The sequence below is a fragment of the Micromys minutus genome (genome assembly GCF_963924665.1).
Source record: "Micromys minutus genome assembly, chromosome: 2".
NCBI classification, from domain to species: domain Eukaryota; kingdom Metazoa; phylum Chordata; class Mammalia; order Rodentia; family Muridae; genus Micromys; species Micromys minutus.
In genome coordinates this window covers 2,207,562-2,229,513 of record NC_137971.1, presented here as the reverse complement: position 1 = coordinate 2,229,513, position 21,952 = coordinate 2,207,562, and the positions used below count along the sequence as shown (strand labels likewise).

Below are 21,952 nucleotides of genomic sequence, written 5' to 3'. Positions count from 1 at the left end.
TATCTTGTAGTGAACAGGCCTCCCAGTGGTTGAGGTCTTAGGATATTGCTCCGTATTGCAAGCAGATGGGAGGTGTTACGAGATATTATGGCCAACAACTTTTATACTAGCCATCCACTTAAGCCATTCCCCGGCATACAACTATTACATCGCTACAATGTGAAATTCATCTTCGGTTAATAATGCATTTTGACTCCTGTTTATATTGGTGCATGCAACTCTTTGCTACCCCGGCAATTAACCAGACCTGGACTCTAAAGGCTAAACTTGGTCTAAGTAACATTCTAAGGGTGGGGCAGGTTCTGTAACCTGGACTCAGCCATGACTCCCCAGCTCTTCTGTGGCACCTCCTCTCTCCTACTGCCTGTCGCTCGTCTGTCCCTCTGCCTTTATATGACTGCTGTGTACAGGAAATATCATTACCTGACCAGGGAACCTATGCAAAGGACAATCGGGCAAGACCACAGACCTTCTGGAACTTTCTAAGAGTGGGAAGTGTGTTCCAGGTGTGTTCCCCCGGTGTTCCTGGTAGGATGACTTCAGTCAAGGTAGGGATAGATCTTTACTAAAAGAGTTTGGCTACTGGGACTGCACCTCTGGGCCTGACGGAAGTCCAGTGAAATCACATGCCCTACTCCACCATCGGTTTGCTAACAGTGCAGATTTCCATCAGCTCGTTTAAGCAACATAGGAGGCAAGGAGATAGACTGACCTAAGGAAGGGAGTGCTTCACGTTAGCCAGGGAAAGAAGGGCTTGACTACGGTTCCCCTACTCATTCAACCCAACGGAAACCTTGGCCCACGGGCCACCTGATTCCTCTGATCGTGAAGCATGCCACCCTGTCAGTGTTTCGGGAGGCACTGCTTCCAGAACCAGTACGTTCAGCTCTCAAAGTCTGGGCAGGAGAATTGCTACATTACTCTATGCAGAGGCTGTTCAGCTTTGGGTGAGGTGTGCAGGTGTGAGGCTATCCATCTGGGTAGTGTGATCAGAATACTCTGACCCAAGGCACCTCTGTCTATTGCTTAGACTTGCAAACATGGTCCACTGTGGGGTAACAGTGCGGACAGCAGCCAGTGAGAGTAGTTAAGAACTGAAGCTGTGGAGCTTACAGGCAGCAGCGTTAATAACCAAAAATTAAGAGTATTTTCCTGTCCGAACAAGCACAAGTAGAAATAAAGATTCTGTACAAGATTCTGGTGTTCTATGTACATAAAATTATATTCATTATAACAAAAGTGAAAGTCTATTTGAGGACTGTGGCTAAAAACACCAAAGCAACACCCATGAGCTTCTGAAGCAGGGTTAGCGGGAATCCTAGAGAGCAAGCAAGCATCCTGAAGTCTGGATTTGAAACCCTGCCATTCAGTTTGGGGCTCCCATTCACTTGTTCTGTGGTTTGATAGGTTTTCACATTCTGGCAGGGACTTCTGGGGTAAGCAGTGTGGAAAAGAAGACAGTAGGTTAAAATTCAAAATGCTGTTTGGAATCTGCATATCGGCTATGAGGATGGTTCACAAATCCAGCTTGCATTTGAAGTCCCTTCCCTCATTCTGTATCCATCTGTTCGTACATCCATCCGTCTGTCTGTCTGTCCATCCATTCATTATGCATGTTTACAGTGATTTGAAATCAGAATGAATTCCAGCAGGTGGGAAAGACAATTTTGAAGAGATAAAAAGGACTGTGAGTCAAATTCTTGATTCTTTCTCCTCATCTGGCTCCTGAATGTTGGTGAGACTAGCCTCAAACAGAGGCAGGGACACAGAACCTGGCTGGACCTTTGGGAGGCTTCACTGTCATGGTTCCTCTCCTGCCTTCTTTTTCCTCCTCTGATCCTTCCTGTGAGGGTTAAAAGGGCAGGTGGATCCCCAGCCCTCTAATCTAGAGGACAAAGTGTAGGTACACTCGCTCTGCCCTGAGGGAAATCTGACAGGCATTGTTAAGGCCACCCCAGCTTTGAGGGAGTTCTCACATTCCAACACTAAGACTTCAGACCCTGTTCCTTCAGAGTCAGCGCTGTCTAAAAGAGCCACAGGCCTACCTTCATTTACCAGGTCTAGGCTTACATACTACTTTAGGTGAATTTGAAAAGCTGCAGGTTTGATGAAGACATCTCACGGAGCAGAACTCCTTTTCCTACTTCCTTATGGTGGCATAAAGAACAGGGGAAGGAAGTGAAGGGCCAATTGAAAATGTTGGAAGCTTGCACCAGCAGGGACTTGTTTTGTTTTCTTGGGTGTGGTGATATATATAAACAGGGGTAAATAGAAACTTCATTTTCTCCAATTAAGTTCCTATTAAGAACACTAGGATCATGTCTGACCTCTCAACTCAAGCTGAATTCAAGAGAATTATTTTCTGACCTGTGTTTTTATTTACTGGGTTTTCAATTAATTCCTGTCAGTTGTGGTCCAAAAATGCACCAGCGTGCAGTAGAGTAAGATACACTGAGATAGACCACATCCACACCCATTTTATCAAATTGTCTTCATAATTATCCCATTTCGTCATTGGTTATTGTTGCTAATCTCTTCCTACTTTATTAAATTGAACTTTATCATAGGTATGTAAGTACAGAAAAAACATAGTATACATGAGGTTTGGTAGTATCCACACCTTTGGTCATCCACTGAGGAATCTCAGAATGTACACTCTCCAGAAAAGGGTGACTGATGTCATTTGGGGTACGTCACTAACTCTTCAGAGTGCATTTTCACCAAAGCAAGTTTTACCTGCTCTGAAAAATCAAGGTATCCACACTCTTACCACCACCCCCATCCTGGCTGAGTTAGCCAAAGTTGCCCTATCGTCATTGAGTCTCCTTGGAATCTAAATTGTATGAGAACCTGAAACAGTGCCCGGTGTAGGCGGTCTTCTCCCACGAGCTTAGAAAAAAATGAATACTGTAAGTTGCCACTGAGTCACCACTGTGAGTCCCAAGATAAAGAGGAGAAATTAACTCTGCAGGAGGCTGGTATTTCCTATTCATGGCCAGCCAAGATAATTTAAAAAGACCTCTGATGAATATCTGCTCTCTGGCTAGCAGTGGGCTCCCTAAGCCCTCCCTTTTGGTGGCCTCTTCAAAGCAGGCTGCACCCAGTCCTCACTAAGGGCTGTTTGACCGTTCAGGAACCGGTAGAGGCTGGCTGCTCTGGGGTCCTCAAACTTCCGGTTTCCAGATCGTGATACTGACTTCTGAGTTTTTCTCACTCTGATGTACCCTCAAAAAGAATCCTCAGTTAATCTCTGCTCTGGTTCTTTCCTACTGAAATTCAGGTGGGCAATGGCAAGGGTCAGGTCGGGGGACAGAACAGTCAAGGCTGAGGTCAGCAAACGCAGATGAGTCCCAGGGGGCTGGTGGCCAGGAGGGGCAGTCAGTTCCATTAGTAATTTAGGAAGTCGATCCCCACTTTGACACTCTTTGAGGTGGCTATGTCAATGGCCGTGGCCTTGATCTCAGTGTCCCCAAACTGCATAAGGGTCTGTATCTCTCTGCGGGCGGGAACCGCTGGGCCGCCGGTCCCCGTGAGATCCAAGCGGAGCGTGCCGCACTTTTTCACCCCCGGGTCAGTGATGAAGCTGACGTTGTCGTGCTCAGAGCTGTAGATGTTGATGATGATGACCAGCTGGGAGGGCTTTGCGGGGGTGTAGCTGCGCTTGACCAGCTCCCCCAGGGCCACGGACTGGTCGGCAGAGATGAACTTGTCAAAGACATCGGTACACCAACGCGTGCCGTCCTTTACCAGCAGCTTCTCGGGAGGGTGCTTCCCTTCCACGTAGCGGTTCAGCACACCCACTCCATAGGTGAGAGGGGACCGTCGCACCTTGATAACGGCGGGGTCCAGGCCAAAGAGGACGGCGCCCTTGAGGATGGTGAGGCCGACATCCTGGGGGATGATGATCCTGCATTTGTCACCAAAGGCAGCTTGTACTGCCTGCTGCAAAAGCGGTGCTTCTGCAAAGCCACCCACCAGAAACAGGAACTTGACCGTGGATACCTCAGGCTTCTGAAAAAGGTCTCCTGAAAGGGAAGGAGAGGGGAAGGTCAGGTACCCCAACGGAAGCCAGCAGAGCGGGGCCCAGCTGTCTGGGTCTGTGGGAGTCAGCTCACGGATGAGCATCAGATGGACGCTGGCTTTGGTTGGGCTCATCGAACCCAGCTTTTACTGAGCTGGTCTTATGGAGGACGGTTCTTATGAAGAAAGCATACACACTCTATCCTCAGGAACAAAGGCCAGGGCCGTGCCAAGGGGAGGTCATGGGGACTTTAATTAGAATTCATTCTTCATAACAACAGTAATCCTCCGGATATGTGTTCTGAGCTGTAGACATTACTGTCTCTGATATCCACAAAGGTAGGTGAGGGTGCATGTGGGGGTTTGGATCCTGGGTGTGCCTGGAGGAGTATAACCAACACACAAGAAGGCAGCACAGACACACCTGTCTTACTGGAATCCTTCCCTGCTTCACAAAACAGTTCCTTCTTTCCCGGCGAGCCAAGGATTCCTATGTTCCTGTCACCCTAGGGTATTATGGCTTCAGAGTTCCCTGACCTCTGACCTTCAAGGCCAAAGCGAAGCCCTAGGTAAGGACAGGTCCTTAGCTCCCTCAGCTCGGTGGCATTAGAGAAACAGTATTCAGAGCTGTGTCCAGAAGCCTTTCCCATGAAGCACTCAAGTCTTCCTACTCTAGCAGGCTTCAGCCTTGCAGCTTCCGGATCCAGATTCCCCACCAACTGGGCTGTGTGTGTACTGTCCCTACCCCAACTCTGTCCCCCGGGGTAGACCTGACCGATACTCACTGAGGTGCTCAACGATGCTGTCAATGGTTGGCTTGAAGAGGGCGTTCATGGCGTCAGGGCTCATCCTCAGCATGCCCTGGGAGGACCACTTCACAAAGTCCACGCTGGGAAGAGCGTCAAGAGAAAGAAGCTCTGAATAAGTGCACAGTGCCAGGTGGATCTGGACAGATCTGTCCCACCACAGGGTTAAAAGGGTTTTGAAGTCAAACTCATTCTTGGAAATCCCCCCAACTGTCTGGACATAGACCCTCAGATGCTCTAGAGCGAAGGCATAACCTTTTCTGTTTCTCCCTGCTTTGTTGCTAGCATCAAACTCCCCCAGCACGATGAAGACCAGTGCCTAGCACCAGAGACAGGTAAGCCTCTGCCTTTCGTGTTTACCCACCGAGAGCTGGACACACTGATGTTAGAGGCCCATGGGATGAGTGTGTTGAACTGACCTCAGCCACAAGCCTATACTCAGGGACATCTCAGCTCTCTAGGCCTGAGAAGCATCACAGAGGTGAACCTCTGGGCCTCTGGGTCTCCAGAGCAGTACTGTGGAGCAGAAGAGCACTGGCCAGGGTGGGCTCCAGGATGGCCCCATCACTTAGTAACCATGGACTTCCGCTATCCCCTCCCCAACTTCCTCCCCCAACCCCCCTCCATCCCCCACCCCACCCCTGCTCCACCTTCTCTGAGCCAGGTCTCTGTGGCTGCAAGGTTAGTAGTTCTAACCTTACTGCCTCTCCCAGGGGAAGCTGTGAAGGTGAAGTAGATGCTATGTCTGTGAAACACTTAGGAAAGCTTTTGTTGTTGTTTTGTTTTGTTTTGTTTTTCCTTAGCTTAACTAATGTTGGGAACTAAACAGTATTGGAAACCATTCATTATCCAGACTCTCAGTAGAGATCCCATCTTCCTTGGACATATTTCCATGGCATATGCCAAAGGACAGTATGTGGTGAGAAATGACCCTGTGGCTGGCTGTGACTGGTTGGTTTCCACATTGGGAGGGTAGGAGGGCCCCCAGAACTGTGTGCCCAAGATCTGGGATTTGACCCAGAGGGCAGGTGTTCTCTCCAGGGGAGTCAACTGGGCAAAGAAAACATCATCCTAGTAAGACAGCCAACTTGGTATGGCCCTGTCCAGAGGGCACAAAATCTGAACCCTACTGTCCTCAAATCTACTGTTTCGCACTAAAAGAAATCAAGGCTTTTTGGAGAAATGGTCCAGTCCAGTTTGGGGGCAGAGGGTATGTGAGGTGAATCTGGAGAGTCTCCACAGGGCTGAGGGCAAAGATACTTCAGAGGCCCTGTGCTGTGTCAAATGGAAGAGGCTGCTCCTGACCAAGGCGGGACACTCAGCATCAGCAACCCCATAGTTATTACGTTTTAAAATAAAGTAACCAGGGCTGGAGAGATGGCTCAGTGGTTAAATGCACTGACTGCTCTTCCAGAGGTCCTGAGTTCAATTCCCAGCAACCACATGGTGGCTCACGAACACGTGTAATGAGATCTGATGCCCTCTTCTGGTGTGTCTGAAGGAGTAACCATGGTTAAGTCCACATTTTCCTACAAAATAAAACTCATTACCATTTTGAAGGATATCCACTGTATTTTTTGAGACAGGATCTCACCATTCCACCTAGCCCTAGCTGGCCTAGAATTTACTATGTAGACCAGGCTGGCCCCTAACAAAGTCTCCTGTTCCTGCCTCCCTAGTGCTAGGATTAAAGTTGTATACCACCAAGCCACTTTAACAAAACAACTAGAAGGGTGAATAGCTATTTATTCTCTTCTCTGTAGTAACTGAACGGTGGAGGAATAACTGTTTCTTTAGGAGTGCTCCAGACACACCGAACAGAATGGGAGAGACACAGTCGTGTGGCATGCATGAGCCCATCCCTCATGAAATGTGGACTGTGATCATCAGAGGACACTAACATCCCTCATCACCTCAGAAGAGACAGTAGATTGCACATCTCTGATGGGACTGAGCAGGGACTTGCAGCAGCTGTGATCACCCACAGAAGAACTGCCCAAGGCCAGGCTTTTACCATCCTGTCATGGGAGGGGAAGGATCATGAAGCCCTGCTCTCCTCTGAGAGGTGGAAGTAGTGATGGTTGCTGGATAGGGAGAGATGTTCTTCCAATGACATGGCAATGAGCTGCCCTGTTCCTGTAAATCACTTCTCACCAATGCTCCTGGACATAGCTCTAATGAATTTGAGACACACACACACACACACAGAGGGACTGGTTGTGAAGAGAATGGGATAAGAGGGGAGGAGACAGAGGGTGATGAGGGATGTGCTGGCTCCTTTTCTATCAATTTGACCCTGGCAATAGTCATTTTGAAAGATGGAACCTTAACTGAGAAAATGCCCCTATCAGACTAGCCTACATTTATTCTCCCCCCCCCCCATTCCCTTCTTTCCTTTAGTTGCTGTTTTGGGTTTTTGTTGTTATTGTTGTCCAAGACAGGGTTTCTCTGTGGAGCTTTAATTGTACTGGAACTCACTCTGTAGACCAAGCTGGCCTCAGAGATCCACCTCCCTCTGCCTCCTGAGTGTTGGGATTAAAGGTGTGCACCAGAAATGCCCAGCTGCCAGCCATGAGGAACAAGCAAGTAAGCAGCACTCTCTCATGGCCTCTGCTTTAATTCCTGCCTCCAAGGTTCCTGTCTTGCTTGAGTTTCTGTCCTGACTTCCTTCTATGACAGACTGTCACCTGGCATGAAATAAAGCCTTTTCCTCCCTTGATGGCTTTGCACATGGTGCTTTATTATAGCAATAGGAACCCTAAGTATAAAAATGTCACAATGACATCATCACATATAATTATTGTGTGGTAATAGATATAACTTTATAAAAAGAAAACTCCCACTTATTAAGTAGATCTTCCGGAAAAAAAAATTTCAAACTTACATCTGTCTAAGACTCAATGTCAGTGTATTTGCAAAAGCATAGCAAGGGACAGACACATGGACCAAGGAACCTGTGGGTGCACGGTGAGCAAACATGGACTGTGGAAAGCACTCAGTGCAGCCAGTCAGCCTTGACAACTAACACACAATGAAGGGTGAAACCAGAAGGGAAGTTTGTGTGTGTGGGGGGGGCAGGGCTTGAGATACTATGTAGCCTTCATTCTATATGTGTGGGGGGGCAGGGCTTGAGATACTATGTAGCCTTCATTCTATATGTGTGGGGGGGCAGGGCTTGAGATACTATGTAGCCTTCATTCTATATGTGTGGGGGGCAGGGCTTGAGATACTATGTAGCCTTCATTCTATATGTGTGGGGGGCAGGGCTTGAGATACTATGTAACCTTCATAATGTACCTCCCTTAGAACTCCAGCCCCATTAATGGATTAGATCACAATCTGAGATTTTCTTTAAAATAATTGCAGGAAGCATATATGGTTTAGACTGGCTAGGAACAGCCAGTAACTGAAGGTGGATGGTAAGAGTTTCATCTTCCATTATAAGGAAGGCATTAAGAGTGGGGGTGACACTGGGCAGTCACAGATATGAAAATTGGTCAGACTATGGCAACAACCAGTCCGTTGGGCATATATATCAGAAGTTTTGGTATGGTCATGGTGTGTTGCCCAGGCTGGCTGTGAATTCAAGATACTCCTGCCTCACCCTCCACACTGTGGGAATTACAGGCATGTACTATTATATACTGCTCCAAAACAACTAATCAGACAAGTTATCAGACATGTAGGGTTTTTTTAAATATATATATATTTAAAGTTTTTTAGTTTTAATTAGAATCTTCCACATGGGCTCACTTTGCAACAAATGAGCTTTAAGTGGAAGCTAGGGCCTTGGAGAAGCAGGAAAAACAGATTTCCACTAGAGTTTGTTCATCTAGTACACAAGACCTATTCTAGACACTGTGCTACAGCAGCCAGCCTTGTGGTCTGAATGAGAATGGGCCCCATAGGCCCAGGTATTGGAATGCTTAGTCATCAGGAAGTGGCACTGCTTGAGAAGGATTAGGAGGTGTGGCCTTGTTGGAGAAAATATGTCACAGGTATGGTGGTAGGGCTTTGAGATTTCAAAAGTCCATGATAATCCAGGCTCAGCCTCTCTCTCCCTCTCTCTCTCTCTCTCCATCTCTCTCTCTCTCTCTCTCTCCCCTTCCCCCCTACCTATTTCTATGTATCTCTCAGCTAGTGGGTCTGGATGTAGAACTCTTAGCTCCTTCTCTGGCACCATGTCTACCTGCATGCCTCCATGCTCCCATCATGATGATAACGGACTGAGCCGCTAAAACTGTTGGCAAGCCCCTAATTACAAGCTTTTCTTTATGAGAGTTGTCCTGGCCTTTATGTCTCTTCACAGAAGTAGAACAGTGACTAAGATCCCACCCAAACAAAACATTCTATTTTCATAAAGTGATTATCTTCTCAGTGAACATACCAGCTAATGCACAGACCATGCTTTCTGGGACCTGGGTATTAATGCTAAATGCCTAACAGATAGGGACTCGTGTTACTCCCACAACATCCTTTTGAGGTAAGCAGAAATTTTAGCCTCATTTCCATAGTAAAAGTAAAATCGAGTAGCTTGCTTAGGAGCACATCTTGCACTGGGTCGGAACCCAGGGCAAGCCAACTTACTTGCTCTTCCTCAAGGCGTGCTCCACGCTGTGGCCCCGGAACTTCTTGTAGTAGTCAATGAAGGAGAAGGGCAGGGTGATGTTCAGGGGATTGGTTCGATCTGGTGCAGCCGCTCTTTTGCGAGACTCAAAGGCGATCATTAGGTCAACCCAGGCTGCTGGGCGTTTGATCTTGAACTGTTCGATAAAATCCTCTCCAAATATTTTACAAAGCAGTTTTTCAAATTCATAATCTACTCCCAGGGATCCGTACGGTCCACCTGAGTGGAGGACAAATTGAGGGTCCATGGGGTTAGAGAGAGAGAGAGACTGAGGCCACACACTGAAGGGCGGGCCTTCCCTGTGTTCTCTGAGGCGCACAGACAACTACCATCCCCACTCACGCCTCAGACCCTTAGGCTCTTATTCTGTGGATTTTCCTTTATCAATAAAATCAATCCGGATAAAACTTCGCACGGGTGAGGACTGGAGAATCGGCAGACCTCAGGCACTGCACAGTCTGTTGGTGGGCTCGCCTCAGCAGACCTCTCCTCCCAAGGGGAAAAAAGGCACGCTCCTTATTTTAGCAATCTTATTCCAGGTGCACAGATCTGGCCTTAGATTCAGTCGAGGTGCCACTAGGCTACAGGCAAAATCTGGTAAAAGCTTCAGAAACAGAGCCACTATCCAAGTGGAGATTGGAAGACATTTAAACGCATTTTGCTCTCCAATTGTAAACAGATGGAAGGGCCCGCTACCGCCCACAGTCCACATGCTTTCTATGCTGAGAGAAATCTGAAGTGGGTGGACTAGAGTGGGGGTGGGGAGAGGGGAGGGGTGGGAACGCTACACAGCAAGGCGGCAGCGGAGGCTCACCTGTTGCTTTGTACAGCTCCTTGAGGTGCCCCTCTGGTAACCGTATCTGATGGACAGTCAGGTCTACCGTGCCTCCGCCACTGTCGACAACCACGTACTTGTCCCCTGGCATAGAAGACAGGGACCTTTAAGATACACGAGGCATCTGTTCCCCCTCAAGCCGGCGAATGGTAACCTGGCTCAGTAAACATCATCAACAGCTCATCTGCACAGTGCAGCGTAGTAAGTTATTCGATAACCAGAGAATCCAATCATGCCCGTCCAAGAAGGCGGGCTGAGCATGCATGAAGCAGAGGTTCTGTGAGATACTCTGGAGGACCAAATATTCGTGTGTGATCTCACCACGCCCTGTGGCATGCAGTTAACACAAGATTCCCTCCAGAACTGGGGAGCCTTATCTTCCTTGGGAAGAGTTTGTCTCTAATTTTCTGACATGCAAAATTGCAGCTCCCGGAAGGGGCGGTCCCTGAACCAGTGGCCTTTAAAGCACCCGGCCACCGAGCATCTTCCCAAAGAGCCACCATAATGAATATGGAGGTGTTTGTGTGAACCGTGAATAGAGCAGAGGCAAAGGACATCCAAAGATACTACCTTCCTCCAGCTCAGACCAGATTTCTCCTATGACGTTCTCCACCAAAAAGGTCCGGCTCTGCCGGTTGCGCCGAACATGTTCCTTAGCTAGTGGACAATAGAAAGAAAGAAAGGGGAAAAAAAGAACCAAGCATAAGAAAGCATGAAAAAGTGGACAGTCACCTGTAGCTGTTGGAGACAACGGCATGGCGGGTTCGGGGATGGAACATTTACTGACACTTGACCAAAGGGATTAATAACCAAGGCATCAAAACCCAGAAAGCCAGTCCCTCCAAAGGAAAGAAGCTTTCATCTTTGCCCGTGCCCTGATGAGATTCATGGCTCTTGTGACTTCCTTTTGGGGAGTGGATTAATGAAATGGGCCAGTGTCCCAGCAGCCCTCGATGCACTGGGTTAAACCATTTCACATCTGTGGTGCATTGGAATGCTGGATGTATCTTTCTGTAATCTCTAGGATAAAAGGATTGAGAGCCACTTCCTGCAGCTGTTGAGGACAATGTGCACTTCTGCCACATGGTGGCGCTTCTCCCACAAGGTATCATCTGAACCTAAAAGAGCCCAGCAACTGGGTACCCCGGAGAAGCCTCTGCCTGTGCCCAGTGACTGGACCGCCTTTGGGACAAACAGGGCACAGGTAACTCACACCTGTGCTCAGCTAAGGAAAGTGGGGTGAAGCCAAAAGACTCGCAAATCCCAGGTTTCTTGTTTGGAAATATAAATCCTCAGACCAAATACTTTTAAGATCTAAAATTATTAACTTTGAAAAAGCAAGCAATGGGCCCCCAAAAAGCAGCAGGCCACGGCCAAGTGGGCTTTGGGGCCAATTACTTTAGCCCTTTGGGTCTCAGTCTCCTTATCTATAACATGTGGATATCTCTAGCGGGTCTAGATTCCTGCTTCCCTAATGCACCTTGCTTGTCTACAATATACCTGCAGTGACCACTGTATACCACAGTAGGTGGCACCAGAGGCAGAACACCTACTATGAGACCTAGTGGTCAGGGAATGATAACTTTGAGGAATGATTTATTAGAGTAGCCCTGGGGTGACAGAGGAAGGCTCAGCCTTGTCTGCCTCCTTCTCTTCCCTGCTTCTGAAATGCCTGAGAATACCTTCCTTAATGGTTATCCAACAGTACCCTCCACCTTCTAGCCTCTTTCTGGAAGACGCAGACTGTTTGCAAAATCAACTTCTCTTGGGATTAGACCAGCAAACATCCAGCTCAATCCAAGTTCTTCAGAGCCTGGGCTGGAGTGGTCAAAGGGACAGACACCCCGAGAGGGGTCCCCAAACCTGGGATTCTCTCCTACTTCCCACAAAGGGGGAAGGTGGACTATATTAGACATAGAATACTTCGCTAGCATGCAAGGAGACTTAAGTCAAGTCAGATCCTAGGCGTGGCTGTAATAACAGGAAACAATGTCTCAGACCTTGCAGGGATGTAGCTAGCTAAACAATTTAGATAGCTACAGAATGTTATTCATTAAAAAGAGAGAGAGAAAAAAAAGCTGAGCAAGGCCCAAAACATCTTTCTACTTTGCAAAGAACTATCCCCGTTTTTCAGGTACATTAAGCCCAAGATTGGACAAATATCTCTTTTATGGATCCCATTAAAACCTATCAAGAGTAAAATATTGTTCCCTACAAACCCTAAGTACGGATGCTCAATGTCTGCCAGCCCCATCCCTCTGCAGTAGCCTCTGCCCAAGGACCTGTGATTATGAAGGAGCCACGGAACGTCAGATATGCTGAAAGAGTGCTCCCTGAGGTTTCCCAGCTCCCCACTCCTGGGAGAACCAGTCCAATTTCAATGCAAAGCTGACATATAAACCCCATCCCTGCTGATCCTCCAAGGCAGTTGGTTAACAATGTAGGCTCAACAAACAAACAAACAAACAAACAAACACAAAAGGAAGGCCCCTGTGGGAATATACATGATTTCAGAAAATCCACAAGCTATGGGACAGACCTGACAGCAGCAACAGCAGCTGGGTCCAGGCAGATTAAGGGGAGACTAGGCAGATTAGAGGCAAGGAAACCCCAAACCAAACTCCCAAGAAAGGCTCTCACTCAGAATCAGCAAATGCCTCCTGAAAACTGAGGGCCATTCTTACACCGTATGTAAAAGCTATGCTGGACTCAATAGACCCTGATAGGAATCTGTTTATGATGAGAAGTACCTTCTAAGGTACAAGCTTCTCCTTCTTTCAAATCAGACTGTGGAGAAAGATGTGTCTTTGCGAGTTCCCTAGAGGAAAGGCTGGCCCTGGCATCCCATGGCAAGGGATTGATAAGAATAAGGACTAATCCAGCCCTTGGGCCTAAGGGAAAGTTTCTGCATTTGTTCTGGTCAAACAGGTCTAAGCATGTAGCCCCCGGAAGGCAGACACAGCAGCTGGGGACAAGCACAGCTCTTGCTACCTCCTGGTCATAACTAATCCCAGACCTAGGGATTAGAAGGAAGGGGTGTCCTCGGGGACAGGGTTGTCTGGGGATGACTGAGGAGTGACCTGCAGAAAATCACACACTCAGGTATGCAAAGTGCATCCCCTTGAAGTGAGGCTGGGCCTAGGGTCTTGGCGATGGAGGCTGAGGCTTCCAGTGTGGAGACCATGGAAAAGGTAGGTCCAAGCTTAGGCTAGGGAATGCTCACCAATGTTCTTCCTGTCCTTGCATGAGCCTGAGCCTTCCAGGGCCACTTGGGAGTGGGCATAGGTAGAGGGTGCATTTCTGCTCACTAGGTCCTCTTCTAGGAGCTGAATGGAACTTAGAGCTGGGGAGTGCAACACCTCCCAATACTAGTGATGCTCCCCACTAGTGCCCAAACTCTCAGTGGTGTTCTGACCATGACATCACCTCTCCAAAGCCCCAAGAGCAAGACCCACAGAGCAAGCAGTGGAACAAACAGTTTTGGGGACCGAGAGACAATCCATTTATGTAGGTGACTTATTCAAGAGGCAGCAGCGCTCCTTAAAATACTTAGCCCGGTCAGGCTGAGGAAGTGCTCCGTTCCAGGATCTATCCGCCCACTTGGTGTGCGTAAGGCACCTGATGAGCTCATCCCACCCAGAAGCCCAGTGGGTGAGTCAGGAACAAGTCAACAGTGTTAATGGAGAAACTAATAGCAGACAAATTAGATTAGAGCAACTCAGTTAATAGACAAGGCAGGCCCAGAGCCTAGTAAAATGTGAGGCTAACAACCACTCTCAGGCTACCCTCGGGTTCTTGGAGAGATGTCCCCAAAGAGTGACAGGCAGGGTAGCCAATGCTTAGTTTATGAGGAAGTCTTAGGGGCCACACAGAAACACCAAAGAAAGAGGAGCTTAAGAGCCACCCTCCCCATGGAGCATCCTGAGGGTCCTTTAGCATCATCTCTGGTGGGTTGAGAAGGGGCGAGCAGAGGGAGGGAGAGAGAGAGCAGAGGTACCCTGTGCAAACCCCGCTCCTACTGTGTCACTGGCGCTGTACCCATTGACCACGGCCTTGCTGCTGAGCTCAATCATCTGGTGCAGCCGCAGCTTCCGGCAGTAGATGGAGGCGGCCTCGGGCTCCAAGGCAATGATGAGCTGCTCCGAGTTCTCGGGGGAGGCCAGACCTGCCTGGAAGACAGACAGAAGCTGGGACCTGGGGACCCCCTGGGCAGGCCTGCTCAGAGGACATCGCACCTGCTCTTTGGATTGGAACACCCAAGGGAGGATCTTAGCAATAAGCTTGGCTTGTTCAGGGGTGCGGGGAGTCCCTCTGTAGGTGTCTGCAGAAATTAATACTAGGGGCGATCCGATACTGAGCTCTCACAGGACTTAGAGCATGCACAGGACTTCCAGGGAATCCTGGCTGCAGGGCCTCTTGCCCTTGGGGTTCATCCAGATGGGGACTGAAAAGCACCAGTGGAAGTGGTAAGAAGATGGTGGGCCATGGATAACGGTGAGGATTATTATGCAAGTAGCTGGGAGACAGAGTCACAAAGGCCCGGCACAGGTGGACCTGTTCCCTGTGAGGGTCGCACGCCCCTGATGGAGGCTGTGCAGCTCAGAACCACAGCTAGACAGGCGCATGACAATCCTCCCGATGTCACCCGAACGCCTGAGCTCTTGCCGCCTGCCTGACGTGAGAGTGGTTCCCAGAAGAGTCCTCCATGGGGTGTCCTGTGTTTCCTACAGTGAGGGTGAGCAGTTACAACCAACGCCTTTTTTTCTTCCAGTAGTCCATCACGATATTTCAGTATTGTTTTTATTTAGTTATTTGGAGAAGGGGGTCTCATGGATCTCAGGCTGACCTCAGCCTTGGTATGTAGTCAAACATGACCCTGACATCCAATCTTCCTGCACCGACCTCTGGAGCGCTGCTCTGGAACTGTGAGCGAGTGTGTCACCACACCTCTTTGATGTGGTGCTCACAGTGAAGCCAGCACTTCGTGTGTGTGAGAGACACACATGCACACTCTACCAGTGGATATGGCTCAGCTTATACATATTCTTACGATCGATCGTGGCAGTTACACCCTAGGTTCCCATCTGTAGCTCCATCTGCAGGAATCTGGGTTGTTCCTTGGCTGGCAAGAGGCACAAGTGTTTCTAATCCATGACATGTGACCTGTCCCTAATCCATGACAGGACCTGGAGTGTGCCAAGGGTACCCTTTCTGCGAATTCTCAGAGAAATGAGCCTTGGTCTGTAACTGTGTCCTTGGCCACTCCAAGAGCCCTGGGCCAGAGCAGGGGCTCTTCTGCAGAGGCTAAGCCAGTGCAAGGGACTTTCTTGGCCGCTAGCAGAATCATTCCTGTCACCATGTGCTGTTTTTCTGTGGTTTCCAAGGAGACTAGAAGATCTGTCTCTGTGCCACGCCTGCTTGGAGAAAGTCCCCCACTCCTACCCTCACTCTATACCAGACGCTTAGCAGACAGAAAGGGCCTTATGCCATACATTCACAGGAGAAGCATCTAGGAACCAAGGGGAGAGGGGGGAGCTCTTCATGTAGCTCCTTCACTGAAGGTACTGTCTTAGTTATAAGGTTGCTGTTGCTATGACGACAACGGATTTAATTGTCTTAGACTTCTACATTCCAGTTCATCATCTAAGGAAGTCAGGGAGGAGCTGAGGCAGAGGCCACGGAGGAGTGCTGCTTGCTGCCTTGCTCCCCATGGCTTGCTCAGCCTGCTTTCTTATAGAACCCAGACCGCCAGCCCAGGGTGGCACCTCCCACAATGGAGGGACCCTCCTCTGCCAATCATTAATTAAGAAAATGCCCTACAGACTTGCCTATAGCCCAGTCTTACTGAGGCATTTCTTCAATGGAAGCTCACTTTTCTCCAGCAACTTTAGCTTGTTTCAAGTTGACATAAAACTAGCCAGTTCAATGAACTAGGCAGCTCATAGAAAAGAGTTTATTGTGTCTCACAGTTCCAGAGTCCCTGGTGGCCAAAGAAGGGCTCACATCTTCATATTGACATCACAGGGGAGAGGCCTGGGTCTGGCCCTTTGACAAAACTCTCCTCCTCTGGTTTTGGGCACCATCTCTTCAAAATCCTAGACAGCTTCAACTCTGGTAGGAGAGCCTGTGCTCAGATATTTAGAGACACGTTCAAACCAGCTCCCTGGCTGAGAGGCCCTCAGGAGATCTGTGAGCCCATCTGCCTGGGACCAGGGCTTCTCTGCTTTGGAGATGCTACTTTGGACTTAAGATTCCTGTGTGATCTCATCTCTACTGGTGAGGCAGGCATACATAGGGGATAGTTTAGGAACCTGGGACTTCATTCAGTTTGGACACACACACACCCCCCCCCCTCTCACACACACACCAGCCTAGACCCTTCATCTGCACATACACTCTTCTCTGGACCTAGCTACCTGTTAGCAACTCAGAACCTCACCCCACACTGAGCAGCACACACACTGTGCTTGTAGCAAAGGGATGCGTTTTCACTGTACCAACCACTGGACTTAGATTCAGTTCAGTTGTGTACGTCTGGGCACAGCAAGTGGGAAGGCCAATCTGACCTGGACTAGTTTGGGGTATATGCATGGTAAGGCTAATGATGTCCTCAAAGTGAATGTTTAGGAGATGTTCCTGTATTTGCCATCTTACGCCTAAGGCCTGATTGGGTTGTGGATATGATTTAAAACACAAATGCTGGATGGAAAGAGATGTCTATAATAGAGAAATAGGCATGAAGCTTAGCATCTGTCAGCATGGTAGAGAACCAAGTTCTCTATGTTCTCTCCTAGTCGTTAAATGTGTCTTCATCTGGGCAGGCCACTGCCAATCTTAAGAGTATATTCCTTTTAGACGTTTTATTTTGAGTATAGCTTCCTGGCTGCTTTGTGACTCTGCCTCTCTTTCTTGAATGAGACACCGGACATCGGAAACCAGTCCATACCCTAACCGCCAGTGGTACTGCCCTGCTGTCAAGCCTTTTGGTCTGTCTCCGTCCATGTAGAGGTGGTACAGACACACACTCCCTCAGGACAACAGGGGGTTCTTCTCACTCTGTAGTGGGTCTCAGTTGCTCAGGAGGCAGCTGCTGAAGGGGCGATTGAACCCCTCTTTCAGCCAGCCTTCTGCGCTCTCCTGGTCCTCATCTCTGTTGGACTGAACATGAGCGTTCTGTAGAAGGGCCCTGGGTGTCCTGAACTGTGTGCAAACCTGCAGCACACTACCCCACTTACTCCTCCAGGTTCTAAAACTGCCCAGAGGGAGCTAAATTTTAAAGCCCTTCTGGAATTGTGAGATCCACTGAGGAGGTGTGGGCGGCTGAACCACTCTCTGGGGAGCCCACAGAAGTGGCTGTTTACCCCAACTACTCAGCTCCCTGGTCCTCGCAATCTGCCATGAAAACCGGCCAAGAGATTTCGTCCATGGATGAGAAAGATGGCCAGGCCAGTTACGAGTTCTACCAGGCTGTCGTTGAGTCCCAGCTGCCCCAGCTGCGAGTCATGCCTGCACTTAGAGTTCTCCTGATAGGATTATTATTCACTGTTCACCGCAGCCTGTTCAGACAGGAAGTTACAGGCCGGGTCTCCATGTCAAATGAGGCCACAGCGCATGGGAGCATCATTTATTTAACAGGCTTCTGGCACTCACCAGAGTTACACATTTTATGCAAAATGACTCTAAAATAAAACTGGACAATTTCCTGTCCATGATCCTCTGAGATTCAGCCTTCCCCCTTCCTGCCCCCTCCCATGCCCCCCTTTCTCCTAGATCTTTCCTAAAGGCCTCAGAAGAAGGTGCCCTTTCTGTTCTTCAAGTACCCATAGCTGTCCTGTGTGCAAATCCTAAGGGACTGAGACCAGCAAGCCTAGGGAGGGTCTTCAGATGAAGCAGATCTGTGTGCGCAACTCTGCAACCCTCGTGGGCACCGAATCAAGCAGAGGCCCTGGACCTGGTCCAGATTAGAGGGTGCTATGCTGAGATCATCCTAGCTCTTCTCTCTCTGAGCCTCCTTTCTCCCTCTGGCAGGTGAATGTAACACAAACTTGTACTAAGAAAGTCTCCTAAAAGCTGAAAGGAGGGCCTCCATGTTTCCCATGCAAATATGTCCCAACTGAAAGGCAAGCAGAAGGGGTTTGTTCCCTCTCAGAGAAGAGTCAGCTCTTTACCCTGTTCAGCCTTCAGTTGTCTAGAGCAGTCCCATCCATGTAACAGAAGCACCAGCTTTACTCTGGGGAGCTGGATGACATTCCAAACACCCTCAAAGAAACACCAACAACATTTTTTTAACCAAACATCTCGACAAACTCTGACCCAGTTGAGTCAATCTACAAAATTAACCTTCCTGGGACTGGACCTTCCGTGTGCTGTATTTTAAAGGGCAGAGGGGTACAATGGAGAGATGCCACAAGCTGGCTGTACCCCATTTTTCCTGGAGCTCTTCCCAAAGGCAAGTGAAGACACCACAGAACAACCATGCCTTGCGTGCTTCCTCAGACTTCCCAACTGTGAGACATTGGGCCCATGAGCAACCCGAGGCCCCTAACTCAGCTGGGTTGTTCTCTCCAGTGCCTTTCAGAGCCCGGCACACAGGGGCCGCAGTGTGAAGGCATAATAAGGAAATGAGTAAAGAACAAAGACACAAAGACGAGTGAGGCAGCCATCTTTAAACCCACTGGTCACATGACCTCATGGAAATTCAAAGCAGAACTAAAAAGGGTCAGTACCTAAGCTGAAAAAGCACCACGAAAAAAGGGCTCACTTGAGCTGGGAGGCAGTCCAACATCCTGCATTCTTCTGAGCAAAGCAATCCTCCTGCCTCAGCCTTCAAAGTACTGAGTTTACAGGGATGAGCTACCATGCCTGGCTTGTGGGCCATGTTTATTCTGCCAAAGCTAAGGATATTGTGCCCTCCCCTGTCTTTTCTCCTGAGACTCTGCAGGATGAGGCTCAACCCCTTGTCTTACCCACTCAGAGACTCCATCCTAGGAAGAGCCAGGCCAGGGCTGCAGAGCCTAACAAACTGACCCATGCACCTCCCTCTTTTTCCAGTCTAAAAATATGATCTGACCCCTTTACAGGTCATGCATTTGCCGTGGAAATCTTCCTGTGGGCTGGGGAGTGCAAGCTGAAGCCATGAAGCTTGCACGTCCTTCCTGGGAACAGTTCAGAGCACAGTGCAATACGTGCAAATGACCAAGTCCCTTGGCCCTTCTTTGGACACCCCCTGAAGGTTGATGTCCGGGACTTCTGTGAACAACAAAGGTACATCTTATACTCCTTCTCTTCTTAAAGGTTTGCCTCTTTATGCAACTTCCTGCCTCTTACTTCATCCCTATAAAAGCAAATCTATTTTTGGCAGGTTCATACATAGAACCAGATTCTCACCGTACAGAGGAGGGGAGAGCAGAGGAAACGGCCCGGAAGGGGACTGGAAGCGAGTGGAGAATCCTCTGCCCTTGACCTTGAACAAGCTGAGCTCTAGGGGCAGCAGTGAGTACCGAACAAAGCCTATGGTGCTCAAACTTATGGGGCCATTTTACCAGCTGCTGGGGATCAGGGTGATTCGGTGACTCTTCTGGAAGAATCATATGAGTGGCTGCTAACTTAATGTGAATGTGCCTCCTGAGAGAGGTGGTCATGATGTCGCTTGAGAGGTCTTTAAAAAAAAGATCTGTTTATTTACTTTATGTGTACAAGTGCACTGTCAGTGTCTTCGGACACACCAGAAGAGGGCGTCGGATCCCATTACAGATGGCTGTGAGCCACCAGGTTGTTGCTGGGAATTGAACTCAGACCTCTAGAAAAGTAGCCAGTGCCCTTAATCACTGAGCCACCTCTCCGGCCCCCTCTTGAGAGGTTTTATGAAGACAAGGACAAGGAGACATCTAACACATTGACATGCCTGCCCTGGCTGGAACCGACAGCGGAAGAGGCGAGGCGGAAGAGGCGGGGCATAGCCTCGGGAGAGGCGGGGCATAGTTTGTCTGGGACCATAGGGGGCAGGTTTGAGAGTACAGTCCGGTCATGGAGGGAAAGGTATGGTGGCACCGTCAAAGGAGCATGAGGCAGAGGCTCACACTGCACTGTCAGGAGGCAGGGAGATGAATCTTGGTGCATGGTTCCTTTTCTCCAGTTTAGTCAGCCTGGAACTCCTGCCCACTCCCGAGAGGTGCCTCTTGCAGCAAGACGGATCTCCTCACATCAATTATTGCCAGAAATTTCCTCACAGACATGCCTGATGCTTGTCTCCTGGGTGATTCCAGATCTGGTCAAGCTGACTATGAAAATCAACCATCAGAGAGGGCTGTGAATGTCTACGGCCCTGGTGATCCCCTGGTGGCTGAATACCAGACACGGGGGAGTCTTGCCTCTGCGGGTGACTGGGACACCCCGGAGCCACAGTGCTGCCCTCACGTGGGAGCCTAGCCCTCGCCCCTCTCCAGAGAACCCACATGCTTCTGGATGGCTCTGACAGGCAAGTAGGCAGAGGACGGTCCAGCTTCCAGCAGCAGGCGGCCGCTTTCAGCCCCCTTGCCTCTCTTCTCTTCTTATACAAATATCCTTGTTTCCAAGGCTTTTCCTCAAGTTTTTCATGGTCCTTTACCTACAGGAAATATCTCTGAACCCCGGCTTGAAATCCAACCTCCAAATTTGACAGCGGAACCATGACCCAGAGACATGAATCCAGAGCGGGGAGGAGAGGGGGGGAAGGAGAAGAGGAGGGGGGGAGGGAGAGGAACAGAGAGAAGGAGAGGAAAAGAGAGAGGGGGAAGGGAGAGGGAGAGAGATCAATCCCTCGGTTTTGCTCAGGAACAAAACTGAGGCACAAGAAGACCCATTACCCGTGTCTCTACCCATACTCCTCAGGAAGCTGGGAGGTGCTGGGAGATATCTGAACACAGTCACAGTCGCCACTGTGGGAATCTCAGCTATGTTTCTTCTGTCCCCCACCCGTCCCAGCGCCCCTCACCTGGTAGGCAGCTTCCCTCATGAACTGCTTGGCTGGTTGCTTCCAGATGGCAGGCACCGTGATGACCCATCTGACGTCAGCGTTCTCAAAGTCTGACCCGGCCTGGTCGCTCAGTTCCTAATGCCGAGAAGAATCAGTATGGGGGGTGGTGAGGAGAGCTGCTGGCCCCTGGGACATTCCTGTGGCTCTGCTGAGCAGTCTTTTAGCAGGAACTCCAGAGGAGTCTGAGCCTGTATCCCACACAGCAGTGTGGAGGCAGGGCGCCCCTGGCTCTTCTCAGTTATTCCATCCACACCCTATAAGGGAAGGGACGGTTGTCGGGTCCCACATCCCCTGATCCCTGGAAGTTACCTGTTTGCTGACTCTGTGGATGTGCCTGTTAAGAGCATTTCATACAACGGGAATCATGTGAGGAAGGTTTTAGTGTATTTTTTTATTTCATAGGATGCTCTCTAGGTTTATCCAACCGTGACATACATCCACATTTCATTTCTTTTTATGGCTGAATAACACACTTGGTTGTCAATCAGTTTGGTGGACATTTGACTGGCCTCCACCTTTTAGTTACTATGAACAACACTGTGTGCGTTACGTGTAAATTGTTCCGTGTGCTCGTGTTTCATTTCCCTAGGAATGGAATTGTTTGCATTTCTCTGGGACTGACAAACTCACTCCAAAATGCCAAAACATTT

General features: G+C 49.2%; 1 protein-coding gene across 1 annotated transcript in view; it reads right to left on the bottom strand.

Annotated features, from left to right (window-relative positions):
* Positions 1-21,952, bottom strand: part of HSPA12A (heat shock protein family A (Hsp70) member 12A) — a 62,658-nt gene continuing 40,706 nt past the window's right edge. Inside the window, exons 6-12 of the mRNA XM_080913132.1 lie at positions 21,261-21,377; positions 14,286-14,457; positions 10,859-10,945; positions 10,268-10,372; positions 9,414-9,672; positions 4,806-4,909; positions 1-4,025 (exon numbers count right to left, since the gene is read on the bottom strand). Of these exons, the coding sequence (XP_080769258.1) occupies positions 3,388-4,025; positions 4,806-4,909; positions 9,414-9,672; positions 10,268-10,372; positions 10,859-10,945; positions 14,286-14,457; positions 21,261-21,377 (1,482 nt within the window). The 3' untranslated portion in view covers positions 1-3,387. The remainder of the gene's footprint in view (positions 4,026-4,805; positions 4,910-9,413; positions 9,673-10,267; positions 10,373-10,858; positions 10,946-14,285; positions 14,458-21,260; positions 21,378-21,952) is intronic.